Raw genomic sequence first — 15146 nt, forward strand, 5'->3', positions numbered from 1 at the left:
AAAAAAAAAAAAAAAAAAAAAATTGAACTTCAAAGAATAGAACATCAAATCCAGAGTGGAAACCACAAAGAAAATTATTTTCAAATCACCAAATAATAATGATAAACTTGTTGGGGCTGAAGAAATGAGAAATGGCTCAGTGGCTAAGGGCACTGCTATTCTTCCATAGGTCCTGAGTTCAATTCTGAGCAACCACATGGAGGTTCACAACTATCTGTAATGGGATCTGATTTCCTCTCTGGTGTGTGTGAAGACAGTTCACTAATATACTTAAGTAAATAAATATATGGGTTCAACCCCAAGCATTACATGCACATACACATACACACCAAACCCATTAAAAATTCCACAGAGGCACTTGGGAGGCAGAGGCAGGCAGAACTCTGTGAGTTAGAGACCAGGAAATCTTGTCTTGAAAAGAAACAACAACAACAAACTCCACAGAAATAGAAAAACAAATGAACAAAATTACAACATGAGGAGAAAGTGAAGCGTGCCCCCAGCGATGCTGGAGCATGTCTGGGCAGCCTGTTTGTATAGGGTTTCATGGTCGGAGTTGATAAGATGACTGACCAGGTCGCTTCCTCAAGGAACAGGTTCTACCGAGATACAAATTTGGATCGCTGGATTCAGATTCCAGAGCATTAACCATTACACCATGGGAACTGGTGCAAAATTACAATATACATATAGGAAATTCTGCTTTCTATTTTCTAAAAAGATAAGCCTCTTAAGGGAGAAATGAGCAAAGTGTATGGCTAGGAGAGTCATAGAGCTACAAGTGCTTGTTGCTGGGTGTGGTGGCATACTCCCACAACTTGTTGCTTTGGGGTGGTACAGGGCTAGTTGTTCTGTCACCCCTGGCTACCAATGATTGCAGACAACCTGGGACATGTACATCACTGTTTTGAAACAAAACAATAAGAAAAAATAAAAAAAAATGGTTTATAGATACATGGAAGATATTTGTTTTCACTGGTATTCAATATATTTATTCAGATAAAACAAGAAATCAGCCATTTTCTCATATGCAACAAGGACCAAAAATGAGAGAACAATGTCTAGTGTTGGTGAAGATGCATTCAAATCTCTTATAGCAGTATAAACAAATAATTCAAACCTTTCAAAAAATAATTTATCCATCTGTAACTACAGACCAAAGCTTTAAAAACATGTAGCATTTGATCTTAAAATTTTATTTTAAAAAAGATTTATTTAAAGAATCTATTTTAAAGAAATAATCACAGGGACAAAGATTTTGTTAGAAAGATATTCAGCATACTATCATTTCTGTAAAAAGATAAATGAACGAAATGTACTCAAATTGACCACAGTAAGCTTGTAAAGGTGCTCTTGCTGGGATATAAGATGAACTGGAGTAAGGCCGATGCACAACAGAGCAGGTGCCAGAACTACACACAATAAAATCAACAGAAGGCTTAAAGTGCCTACACTTAAAGTCCTTACTTTCCCATTTCTGTAACTATGAGTATACCTAATAATAAGAGAGATGACTAACAAATTAACAATGGCAAAGAAAAATGAAAGGAAATAGAAAGTGGAATTATTTTCTGATTCTTTTCTGTAACTGATGAATAGAATACATACCAAATACTGTAGGAATTCATTTGTATTTGTCCCAACAGCTTTGGAACTTGAGGGGATCTTTGCATATTTAGCCAACAAATCCACATAAGCCCTCTGCTCTCTCTGTGAGAACCGAGAGAAACGAGGATAAGGAACTCTTGGTTTCGGAAGGAGAATCATCCCAACTTTTTCCTTTGCTTGAGTTGCTGAACTAACTGCAGGCTCATTTTCTACAGAACTTGCTGAGACATTCAAATTTTCTCCTATACGTCTGGAAAAAAAATACAATTTACAAATATGTGCTTTTCACATGAAGATTACTATCATGGAACTTATGATTCTCAATCAAAAGGGAGAATAATATGGCATGATTAACAGTAACTTCTGGATTATTATCTAACTCTGCCACCTGCATTTTGATGTTCAATCATTTAGTGTAGATTAAGTATTCTGCATGAAAAGACCTCATTGCAGGCTTACCTTCAGCCACCTGACAGAGAGGGAGAGGCACACTTCAACCAGCTATTCTATTTGGAACTTTCCCCTTTTATTAAAAGGGAAAATCATTCTTGTGAATTATACTAACATTTACTTATTGCAATGCTATTTGGCTTTTAATGCTTAGGTTCTTCAGTAGGTGTATCAGCTAAAATGGTGAACAAAGAGCATTAAGAACAGAATAAAATGGGGTCACACATTAATTAATTCACTGAGATTCTAAACTTTCTAGTTTCCATTGGTTATCTTAGAACTTAAAAATAAAATTCCAAAAACTGTGTTACATTTTATGGAAGCAGTAGTGATTTTAGAAAAACTGGACAATCCTCTATCTATCAAGTATATGGCTAACTCCATGGAAATGCCTCTATGCTTTTCATGGATGCGAAAGAAAAATCACAGCGTATCTATAAGGAGGCGTACTCAAAGAGAAGGCAACAAGTGGTAGCAGCTTGAGAGCCTGATATTGGACTTGTTTATAAAATGACACCCCCAATTAAGAGTCACTTTACTATTTCTAGTAAAACATACAACCATAAATTATTATCTTGTTCATAAATTGTTTCTATCTTTGCTATTCAGTAAGAGACTAGTCTACAATTTCAGTAAGAGAATAACAAAAAAAAAAAAAAAACTCCACTTCCTTGGTCTCTAACAACTCTGATTTCTACCACAGTCATTGTTTCTTTAACTTGGCTCCAACTAAACAATAATTCATAAAGGAAAGGAAACTCATGATAAAGATGGATGTCTATTGACTCATTTACTAGTATTCACTGATATTTATACTTACTAGCACATGCTATGTCCAAGAGCAGATTATAGTACAATCTTTGATTGTCAGGATCTTAAACCAGTGGCTTGATGAATGAAAGAAAACTACATCCATATGAAAGAAGAAAAAAAATATATAATATATACATATGTATATTTATGTGCAGTATCATAATGATATTAGGTTTCCAAACTAAATTTGCCAAATAGCTGGCTGAGAAGAATGCTCTGGAGAGCATGGATTAAGAAGGAAGGAGAAGGAAGGGGACAATGGCTGCAATCATGACAGTGTTGCTTTTCTTATGGCATTCGTTTCTTTAAGTCAGTGGGAACATCTAATTCGTCACCAGTGTGAAAGGTTGGCCATAATCTGGAGAAATACTGGATGCTTAGAATATATGACACTTTCACACAACTTCTAAAGGTCCTTTTATTTCTAACATTAAAAACAATTCTGACTTGCTATTACTTTGATACCACATTTTTTTTCTATAATTATGGCTTAGTATATTTTTTCTGCTTCTCTTAAATACAATCTTGTTCATTTTAGGATTTGGTTTCTGAGAACTGAATCAGAGGCTTCTTATAGGCTGTATACATGCCACACCCACTATAAATGGACAATCTTCCCAAACATCGCATCTTCTGTTGTAGGAATGTCTATGCACAGATGCACTACACAATGCAGGGTAGGTATTGCTCTCCTTTTATCTCACATTACGTATTTAAAACAAGCTATTTTTAAAAGTTATGTTTCTGGTAACTAGCTACTAGCTATCAATCTCAGTTTGGGCTAATGAAGGAAGTACATTAGTTCTTACAAAATAGCTGCTATAAAAAAGTACAAAGGTTTGGGTCTTATTGATACGATTAGGAACTATTAATTTATAAAACTAAAATAAATATGGTATAAATTCCAAAGTCTGAAAATAGTATTTTAGAAAAGGGTAAGAACCTTCCTCCCTCAAATAAAGCAAAATCATTTTAAAACACTCAGAGATAAACTATGAATGGAAACTCAACAAATAGCTAATTAGTTAATGGGAAAGAATTTTGGAAATTAAAATTGGAATCCTTAGGTTGACTCCAGAAATACAGGCAAGAGAACAAATACTTAGCTCTAAGTTTCTCCGATAGCTGTATAAAAATAAGCTCATTTTAGGTTAACAAAATGAATATTAACTGCTGATCTTGGTAGAAATGTATTACAGCAAATTGATTTCTCACTAGAATATGTCTTGAGAGCTATTCAAACCTAACAGTATTGTGTCCGCAACTCTTAACAATACTGCTTCACAGCTGTCTCTCTGAATATGAGAACATGTCTTTCCTCCTGGCACAAACTGGCAAATTTAATTAAGCTGCTGCAGCAACAAGATGCTGACTCAGATATGCCCGAGTAGGAATGTCAGACATTCGAGCAGTTTAAATTGGCTACATGCAGCGAAGAATGGAATGGCAGCACATCAAGATCATTTTCAAGTGCAGTGCTGTCAAATCTTCATCAGGTGCAGCCACAAGTACCCAACAGCACTACCTACATACATTACACCACTGCATTTTATTTCAGTTGATAGTTTGAAGCTTCCTCCTTCATTTTGTCAACTACCATTTTCCTTTCTACTTCAAGTTTCTATGAAATAAAGGAATGTTCCAAACTGTTAGTTTGCTAGACACTAAGCCGACTAGTTTGGCAGTTTCTTTAAAAATCACATTTAGAAATGGTATTTCTGGGCTCCACCTCAAAGTCTACTTGAATCTTAAGAGTTTAGCTTTCTCTTATATTAATCAAGTTACAGCAACTATTTCTCCTCATCTTATTCAGAACTATTCAGTAACTTGTTGGCTTAAAAATCAATTATAAAGATCTATAACTAAATGTTTAATTTTAAATAAAGGCAGGTGTTTATTTCTACATGCATATCTCTTGAAAGAAAAAATGCCATTTTTTCAAGAAAAGAAAGGAACCCCTGAAGCGTTTACAGGGCCACAGTGCATACTGTAATCTGAAGTTTCATTCACACTGACTTCTAACATCACACTATTCTGGTGGTCCTTTCATCTTACAAACATGTATGGAGTACAAGAGTTTGATTAATGCTTTTTATGCTGAAATTAAGAGTAAAACGCTTTTTGGTGATGCGATGGGGCAAGTAAAAATGTCATAGTCTTGAAATCAACCCAATTAAAGGTATTTTTCCAACATGCCAGAGAACACAAAAATTACTATATTATAAATAAAAAAATGTTATTTTTTCCAACAAGAAATAACCGAAGCACAAAACCAGTTCCTTATAACAAAGTTTAGAAACACGTATCAATGCTTTGTGCTTATCTTTAACGTTAAAATGCAAATTACACTAATAAACTGTGCCGTATTAAAATAATCTAAAGACAGGAAAGCATATTCTAAGAAAAACATTTTAGAAGTTTTTTTTTAATAAGGCTAAATGGCAGAAAAATTCCTCTCCTTTATATAACTCATGCCTAAGAAATGCCTAACAAAACTATCCTTACAAAGAACCATTAAAGTAAGAAGCATGGCAGAATGAAGACTAACTAATATTAAAGCCAGGCATGGTGGCCAAGCCTGCAGTCCTAGAACTCATGGATGCAGAAAGATAAGGTTAGATGGATCAGTGAGCTCTGGCTAGCCAGAGTTACATAATGAGCTCTTGTCTCAAAAAGAAAAAAAAAAGGATAAAGTTAGAAATTCTTATCTGAAATGAAGGCTAAGACAAAAATTCCAATGGAATTTTATAGTTGTAAAAAAGAAACCAGAATATCTATAAGAACATAAAATGTAACTAGAAATTATTGTTAAGTCAAATAAGTCAGACTAAGAAAAACAAATGATAACCTTACATTTAAAACTTTATATATTTGTGTTGAACTTAATTCGGAAGTGGATCATAAGGAGAGGAAGAGATTTATAAGGTAGGTGGGAAATCCAGAAAATTACAGGTTGCATGCAGTAAGAAAGCAAAGGGTTATTATCTTGGAGGAGAAAGGGAAACAGCCTAGGGAGGAGGGAAAGCATGGAAGAGGGAATAAATGAGAACACAGTATAATACAATATTTGGATGAAGATGCCAATGATGGAACCCATTTTTTTTTTGTATGTGAAACTAAAACATTAACAAAAGCCCCCAAATCAAAACTAAAGGGTTTAGGAAAAGTGCTAGGAAAGAGGGAGATCAGAGAGTTTTTCAAAACCTCTCTCCTTACAAGAAACAGGTACTCCTTGCAGCTACTTGAGTTCATTCCTGAAAGAAGCTTCCAACATTTGGAATGAAAGCATGATCCTGGAAGAGCACGTGCAGCACAGAGGCCTGTGTTCCCTGGAGGCTCTGCCATTGCCCGGTCTGCCCTTATGGATCCTAAAAGGGACCAGACAGATGGCTCACTGGTTAAGAGCACTGGCTGCTATTGTAGAAGACCCAGGTTCGTTTCTAAACGCCACATAGTAGCTCACAACTGTTAACTCCAGTTCCAGGGGATTTGATATTTTCTTTTGGCATCATTGTACACACGTGCACAGATATGGCAAAATGCCCACACACATTAAAAAAAAAAAATCCTCAAGAGCCTGAGAGAGAAAATGTCAATTTACATGTATGGGTCCAGAGATTTTTTAGCTTTTCCTAATACCATAATGTATATAAATTGAGATATTACACGAATAGATGAAAAATGAAAAAATAAAATACTATGCTACTTTAATAGAAGGAGTACAATGTTAGCAGCTCTTTGAAAGGCATCCAAGCAAGGTGTAATGACACAGAAGAGGGTTAAAGACAAACAGGTAAGTGAATTCACAGAATCCAAGAATTGTGTAAAATGGTAGTCCCTGCAGAAGTTCTAATTCTGCTGTATGTTTGAAATTTTTTCTCTACAACAGAGTGTTCTTCCCTAAGTGCTGTGATTTTTTAATAAGTTTCTACTCTTTCAAAGGCTTGTCCAGACTTAGCCTTGCCCAACTACTAAGAGAGTGAGGACTTGAACAAGGTGCCTTCTAGTTCTCACATTCCTCCATTCCTGTTCCTCTAACTTGGGAACTCAAGATGACTACCACACTGAGGTGTCATCTACATAATCATGACTTAGCTCTGTCAGAATGAGTAGTTAACTTTTCCTACAGTGTGACAGGAGTGACTGAGTGCAGACCCAGAGTGACACTGCTGTCTATGGCTCCAAAGCAGGTGCTGATGGGTGAGATACTGATTTGTTTTGAAATCAGCCACCCATTAATGTGATTGTGTGGGTATTTGCCCAGATTGTGGGACACTGCTTCAGCTGTTCTCAGGCATCACCCCGTCCATTTGTTCTAACCTGAGCACTTGTGTGTAGAGATAGATCTTCCTGAGACTCAGTCAGCTAATTGAATCTCAAGTTTGTCAGAGATCCTTGTGTTGCTCACAGGTTTAAATAACTGTCATTAAGGAGACTGGTGTCAATCCTTTTTCAAAATTTTTGTTACAGATTCTGGGCTGTGGGAATTTTTTTCTTCAGGAAAATAAAGCCAATGACTGTATACATAATTGTTCCTGCTTTCTCTACTAACAGTACTTTATACTTAGTCATGACTGGGTACTGTGCTCATTGTTGGGTATGGTGGAGTCATCTCAGGGTTGTGCCAGGTGGCAGAGTCATTGTTAGATGTCAGGCTGAGTTATCATTTGTATTATTGCTGGTTCATGACTTAGTATTCTGTTTAAGTAACTAAGTGATGGCTTTCTGAATTATTAGGTATTTTTGTGGAGTCATTGTTGGAGATTTTTGTTGAACCTCCATTTAGTAGTCTTGCTGAATTATTATTGAACAATTTTGCTGAGCAATCTTTTGGAAGCTTTGTTAAGCTACCTTTGGGCAATTTTTTCCAAATTCATTAGCTGGAATTTCTGAGTTGTCACAGAACGCTTTTGTCACATCACCCTTGGGGTTTTACTGAGCCACCATTCAGCATTTGCTGAGCTGTCTTATGTAGGGTTTCTATAGCTGTGATAAAACACCATGACCAAAGGCAACTTGAGGAGGAAAGGGTTTATTTCAAGCTTACAGTTTCATATTACAGTTCATCACTGAGGCAGGAACTCAATCAAAGCAGGAACTCAGAAAGGGCAGGAACCTGGAGGCAGAAGCTGATGCAGAGACCATGGAGGACTGCTGCTTACTGGCTTGCTCCTCATGACTTGTTCATTCTACCTTCTTATAGCACCTAGGATTACAGTCCCAGGGGTAACACAGCCCACAGTTGAGCTGGGCTCTCCCACATCAATCATCAATCAAGAAAATTATGGCTGCCCATAGGTCAATCTGGTGGAGGTATTTTCTCAATTGAGATTTCGTCTTCCAAAATTACTCTAATTCTGTATCAAAAGGACATTTAACTCGCCAGTATACTGAATTACTTGGACTTTTGCTGGGCCACCACTAAGTATTTCTGCTGACTCCTTAGGCACTTTTTGTGGAGTCACTTGCGAATGTTCTGGTGTAGCATTTCTGGACACTGTGCTGATTCAGCACTTTCCTGGCACTAGCCGCTTCCCTTGAAATTTTGCAGGCAATAACCTGGGATGTCAAGTTACTTCAGGCCCTTGGCAACTCTCTGGGGCCATAGTTTGAACATATCACCAGACCAACCCTGGACTATTTCTCCTTTGACCTTAAGAACATTTCAGATAAAAGGGAAAGGATGTTGATAAACATTATTTGATTTAAATGATCAAAGGTATTAAATGATTGGGAAGTTTTATGAAATTAGTTATCTCCAGGAATGAATAACAGTAACAGTTTTTAGAAAAATCCATAGATGTATACATCTAGGAATCTTAATTTTCTAAAGCTTACACTACCAAAGATATTAACAAAGACTTATTTTAATGTTTTACATAGCAATCTGGCAATATCTACCAAAATAAAAGCACACATATGCTTTAACTAAAAATTTATCATCTAGATAGAAGTACAATAATGCATACTACTATAACTCCTATTATCTGGAAGTATTTTGATGTGTGTAGTACAAGACACACAAACAGACATTATAAACTAAGTCAAGTCCCTAGAAACATCCTTGATTCTCAGTGGTCTGGATTCAACAGACTAGGTTGAGAGTACAAAATCAGTACTTCTTAAAGCTTGAACGTATGTCTAATGGTCAGGCATAGTGAAAAACATGATGGTGAAGATGGTGAAAGAATCTGAGAACCACTATAAAAACCAGAAGACTGGAAAGAAAGCTGAGTTGAAGAGCTCCACAGTCAAAAGCTCACTGATAATGCAAGAGGAAAAGCTTCAGAAAGCATCTTTTTCCCATTTTTTAATTCACCCGCTGATTTGCCTTTTCATTGAGAAGTCTTACCTACCAAGCTTAATTATTGCTGTGGAAGGACCACCACTGTTGTGTTAATGCCTTCTATAGCCTTACAAATTGCTTATCCTCACTTCATGTCAGCACATACACACCTCTAAAGTAGTGTAAGTCAAATGGAAGCAGAGGTGACAGAAAGGAACGTGGAGAAGATTATTTAAAAAAGAAATTTTGGTATTTTCAAATGTTGATCAAAATGACTGGAAGCAAGAGAAAATGAAGCTAGAAGAGCAAGTAGGATAACGTTCTTCCCTGTGAAAGCGAACAGGGCCGCAGCACAGGAAAACTCCTTTGGAGGGGCTTCCTAGTCCCACATCTCTGGTCTCCAGAGCAACCCACAAAACAACAGACACAGTCAATTAAAAGAGGAAAAGGAACTGCTACACGCATGTAAGCAGGAATAATGGAACATTATTGCTGACTAGGCATTTTTATACCACAGAAGACAAAAATTCTTTTGATGAATTGGTATTTGGTACCATCTATTAAAATCAAAAATATACACGCAGTCTGACTAAATTTGTATGACTTTATCATACAGAAATAATTGCAAAATTAAAAAAAACAAACCCACATAGGACTTGCTATAGGAATTAAAAGTACACATATAAAGAATATGAAACTATTAATTAAGATTAAAGAGAAATACTGTATGTATGAATGGAAATAAATACAGAACACTGAGTTTTAATGATAAAACTCAATTATAAAGTTTTATGGTGTTCAGAGATAATTACAGCTATGATCTCATGTTGTATGTAATGGAGAAAAGTAAATATCAAAATGTTATGAGTATCTTTCTACTTTTCACATTTTATAATTTAAATATTTACTAAAATAGTCATAAAACTTCATCTCTCAGAAAAACAGCAATGAAATGTGAAAATAAATAACCAAATGAACATTACCTGTTAGACAAAATATAGAGTTCTTTTAAACTTGGAGCCATGGAATGATCTTTATAATTTTCTGGAGAGAAAAATACTTTAAGGCCATTTTTGGGTGTAACATCCCTGTGAAATAAAGTAATTTACTTGCACTTGACAATTCAAAATCTCACGTTAGACAAAGAAGCATAATGCTACAGCTGTGATTCATGACCTCTACCCTCAGCTGTTCCCAATCACCCCTAGTCAGTTTAATTTCATGTGTGAGATCCTACATGTTTAGATGTTTTATTTCTTGGATAGCTTTAAGCTTGGGGCAGTATAAAATTCTCACGCTCCGAAAATCTGTTTTCCTGTAGTAAACTATTAAACTTCAGAAACCTGAGCATTAAAGGTGGGCCACACTGAAGTATAATCAAGGTTCTGTCCAGGACAAGCCCCATCTCTGGCCATGAACTGTAATGTTAAAGTATTTGAACAGAATGTGGCTCAACTTGTTTTTGTTTCATGTACTATTGCCCCAGGTGAAAACACTGGCTATCTTATTTACTGCTGACTTTTCTTGACTTGGTTAAATGGGGTAAATGATGGATATTTGCTAAAACCACCTCTAAAGTGATGAGTTTTATAACATCAAAATTAGTTTGAAATTAATATAGTCAATGCCGGTTAAATAAAAGAAATTGAAAAAATACTGAGGTTAACTAATCTAGGGAGGACACTGATCAGTAGGACTCTGTGAGAAAGCGCTCCCAGGTCTTTAACACTGCAAAATCGTTTTTGCTTTCACAGTGCCAGAGGGGTGCAGGAGTACCTGCATCGCATGTGAACACACACTGCAGTACTAGGAAGTGTTGTAGATGATTCGACACAGGCTGGCCATGGTGAACAGCACCTTTAATCCAGCACTCAGGATGCAGAAGCGGGTGGATCTCTCTAGGTTGAAGGCCAGTTTGGTCTCCATAGTGAGCTCTAGGTATACTAAAGTGACCATTATAATTGAGACTGATCTGTTATGGTCGATGCTTGAGTGAAGGAATTAAAAAACTGAAAATGTTGAGAACAATTTCAGCACTTCTCCTCCACAAGAGAACAACAATTCAGATGAAATGACAACTAACCCTGAGTGCTGAGTTGTCTTGAAATTAGTCAGCTACAACTCAAAAGTTTTGGTATATGAATAGGGTAAAATCTGAGGCCCTGAAAAAAAATGTTTTTAAAAACCCTCTCAAGCCAGAGACCTTCCCTTCCTGTGCTACCCACCGTCCCTGTCTCACTCCTCCAGAGTGGATGAGGAAGAGGTCCGACTCACCAGTTCAGCCTTGGTTCACTCACGGTTACGCTAGAGCTCATCTTCCTAGCTCTCTCCTTCACTCTAGCCCACCAGAGTCCAGCCTGGCAGTGAAGGCTCCAAGGTAGTGAGCATGGGATCCTTCCTAGAATCTACATTCAACTGAAGAAAAACAAAAAGGTCAAGATCAAACCTAGATTCTGGACTGGGGCGAGAAAGACCCTTGGTTTAACATCTACTCTCAACTGACTAAAGAGAAACAAGCGACAGAACACTGCCACGATTCTCTGTGGCAAAGATGACACAGAAGGAGTCACTTTCCTTTGACAGACGCAAGGACATCAGTTGAGTTCTGAGAACCCAAAGCAGAGGGTGTTCTCGCATTGTTGACACTATGGCAGGCAGCATCCATTCCCTCCAGTCGCAGACTGTCATGAGGGCAGATCCTGTCACACAATACACAGAAAAGGCTCCCTGGATCTTTCAAAGAGAGCTTTGCAATTCTGAGACTCAAGGGCTGGCAATTCCAGAGAACAATTCCCAGGAACCCTCGGAGGGTTCATCAGGCACACGACTGCAGCTGAAGTTTGATTTCTCCACACCGGGTGCTTTTTCTGTCGCCCCGTGCGGGCGTGGTATAGTTAAGAGCCAAACGCAGGAATTGGCCTCTGGTCACCTGTGGGGTCTCATGGGCGTCCTTCTCAGCCTACCTACCTCAGAGTGGGGCTGAGGGCGCGGGGAGGGGACAGTGAGCGCCGGGGGAACTGAGGGAAGGCAAAGAAGAGAAAGTATCGGAAACGGTAAGTAGTGAGGAAAGCCGCCGAAGAGAGCACGTGAGGAAAGCTGCCGACAAAGGCCTGGGAGGAAAGCCCGGTGAGGCGCTGCCTCAGACCCGGGCCGCCATGTTCCCTCTCCCGCCCCTCGCGTCCCCGGCGAGCCCGAGTCCGCGCGCAGCAACCTTTCCGCCCACCTCAGGGTCCCAAGCAGCTCTGGCCCGGGGAAAAGCCGACCCCTCTACACACGCTTTGCCGAACTCACTGCTGCGAGCCTAGAAAGGCCTCATTTAAAGCCCCGAGGGCGCCCGCCCGGCCGCGCGTGATGACGTCACGAGAGCGCCGCGGGAGGGGCTTGTGTGCGAATCCTCTGAGAGAATCGGCCACTGGGAGAGTGTGAGACCCGCCGACCCCTGGCTGTGACCTCAGGCTTCCCTAGTTCTTACCAAGCTACATAGTCAGTCCTTTTCATCAATTTTTAATACATCCATGGGGCTTCTGGAAAGTTCTACATAAAGAATGAAGCTACATTTAGCACACTGCTCAACACATAGTAGGCCCTTATTACGCCCAAATTCTCCAATCCACTCACAGTCCCATTTTGAGACAGATGCCAGTGTCCATCTGCAATTCATAAGGAAAAGATGTTTTGAGCATATACACTTTGTGTTTGGTATTGAGTTCACAAAGGACCAAGGCAAACACTGTCTTTTCCAGGAACTTTTGATTTTGAGGACTCTAAAGTCATCTTGATTAAATGAAACAAAAAAGAAAGCGACGAACTATTTAAGAAAAGTGTTACTAGGGCTCGAGAGAGGGCTCAGTAATTAAGAATGTTGCTGCTCTTCCGGAGGACTCAAGTTCAGTTCCCAGCACCCACATCAGGAGGCTCACAACCCTTTGTAATCCAGCTCCAGGTTATTTGGCACCCCCTGCTGTCCTCTGCTGGTAACTACACACAGAAGCATTTAAATAAATCTAAGACTAGGTGTTATGGGGGGTGGATTATAAACATCCCCTGAAGGTTATATACTAAGGGCTTGATCATCAAGCCTGTGGGATAACCAGGATATGGTGGGTTCTACTTGAAATTAGGTCACCGAGCACATATACTTAAATGTTTAGTGTTGAGTACATGGGGGACCATGTTTAAATACTGAGTTTTCCAGAACTTTTGACCTTAGGAAGTCAGTGGTGGAGATGACATTGGGTTTTTACTCTTTCTTCCCCTCTTTTTGATTCTTGGCTACCAGGAGGTGCCTAACTGCCAACTGCATGCGCTTTCTGACACTCTTCCGTTTCACCATGAGCCCAGACACGTGTCAAACGACCACAGGCTGAAAGCAGGAGGTAAATATAGCCCTTCCCTCTACGATGTCACAGCGGCAGGAAGTGAACGCAAACGTGCAACACTGTGTGAGTTCAGAGGAGGAGAATTGCTAGCGTGAGGGACTGCAAGTGTCTTTGAGTATAGACTTGTACTTGCTGCCATGGGGTGGGACAGTTTTGCTTTCTCCATACTTAATCTTTTGCATCCCAGACCAAAGAGCAACAGATCAAACTGATCTTGAACTGAAACCTGAAATTTGAAGTCTTTCCCCCCTTGAGCTTGTTTGTGCCTGGCATTTTGTCACAATGATGGAACGGTAGTCTAACATGCACGGTTGTTAAGAAGCCAGATTTTTGTTACTGTTGTGCTCTGGCCTGGGGTATCTGAGTGCTAGTAAGGGCAGGGTATATGGAATGACAGTGTTAGGAGCAGAAATCACGTAAGATATTGTCTCCTATAACCCTCTTGTTTGCACAGACCCAGGCAGTCAGCTCACTTTCAACATCAGATGACCAGTGAACTAAAAACTAAAACTCCGCTCTCATGACTTCTGCCATCTGTTAGGCCCTGAATGTTCATGGCACTAGCCATTCATATGTTGAAGCCTTAACCTGCAGTGTGATGCTGTATTATTTGCAGGGAGGACTTTGGGAAGTAATTAGGCATAGTTGGGTAATTCTGCATAGCTTTTAAGAAAGAGGAGAGAGACAGAATATCCATCTCCACCACGTGACAACATAGCAAGAAAGTAGCCATTTTTGCAAACCAAGATCCTACTTAGCCAGTAGCTGGGCCTGGAATTGCTAGACTTCCTATACATATATGTATATGTGTATGTGTATATATGTATATATAATTTTATTTATATATAAGTTTTACATACATGTATGTGTATGTGTGTGTTTCTGTGTGTGTGCAGGGTCTATTCATGTGGTCCAGGCTGGATGGAGCTTGTGTTTCTCCTGCCTCAGCTACCAGAGCACCAGGATTTTAGGCCTATACTGCTGATACTTGCCACTCCACTCCATTATCCTTCTTTGTTCCCAACATGATTATTTATCACATTATTTATTTTCCAGAGGTGTGTCACTTTTCCTATTTGTTGACATAGTTATAAAAATACTTTGCATCTTCCTTTGTACTTTTATGATGTCACTGTAATGCAAGCTCATCCTTTCAGTTTTACCCCGTCTGAATCTTCCTCTCTTCTATTTGCTGGAAACATTCTTCTGTCCTTCCCTTTCTGTTGTTTGTCTTTACTGGTGTTGGGCGTTAGTTTCTCATAGGCAGCTGATGTTGGTGGAGTTTGTTTTTTATTGTTTATTATTTTGACACAGGGTCTCACTGTGGAGTCAAGGCTCATAATCTTTCTATGTACCATCAAACTCACTATGTAGCCAGGATAGCCCTGAACTCACAATCCTCTTGCCTCAGCCTCTCAAGCACTAGGGTTATAAGCATAGGCATACATTACCATACTCCAATAGCCTGTATGCTATATCTAGAGAATTTAGTTCACTTACGTTCAGTTTTTATTGAAAGATACAGGGTTACGGCCGCCATCTTGTGGATTTTCCCTCTAGCTGTTTTGAGTACCTTTTGTTCCCTTCTTTCTCACCATTGTGATGTGATG

At 38.9% G+C, this 15146-nt stretch overlaps 1 protein-coding gene across 1 annotated transcript in view; it reads right to left on the bottom strand.

Annotated features, from left to right (window-relative positions):
• Ice2 (interactor of little elongation complex ELL subunit 2) overlaps positions 1 to 12490 on the bottom strand; it is a 41567-nt gene extending 29077 nt beyond the window's left edge. The window contains exons 1-5 of the mRNA XM_026779101.1: positions 12381 to 12490; positions 11432 to 11572; positions 10141 to 10245; positions 1605 to 1858; positions 1330 to 1412 (exon numbers count right to left, since the gene is read on the bottom strand). Of these exons, the coding sequence (XP_026634902.1) occupies positions 1330 to 1412; positions 1605 to 1858; positions 10141 to 10245; positions 11432 to 11472 (483 nt within the window). The 5' untranslated portion in view covers positions 11473 to 11572; positions 12381 to 12490. The remainder of the gene's footprint in view (positions 1 to 1329; positions 1413 to 1604; positions 1859 to 10140; positions 10246 to 11431; positions 11573 to 12380) is intronic.
• Positions 12491 to 15146: the final 2656 nt, after the last annotated feature.

The sequence above is a fragment of the Microtus ochrogaster genome, chromosome 5 (assembly GCF_000317375.1).
Source record: "Microtus ochrogaster isolate Prairie Vole_2 chromosome 5, MicOch1.0, whole genome shotgun sequence".
NCBI classification, from domain to species: Eukaryota; Metazoa; Chordata; class Mammalia; order Rodentia; family Cricetidae; genus Microtus; species Microtus ochrogaster.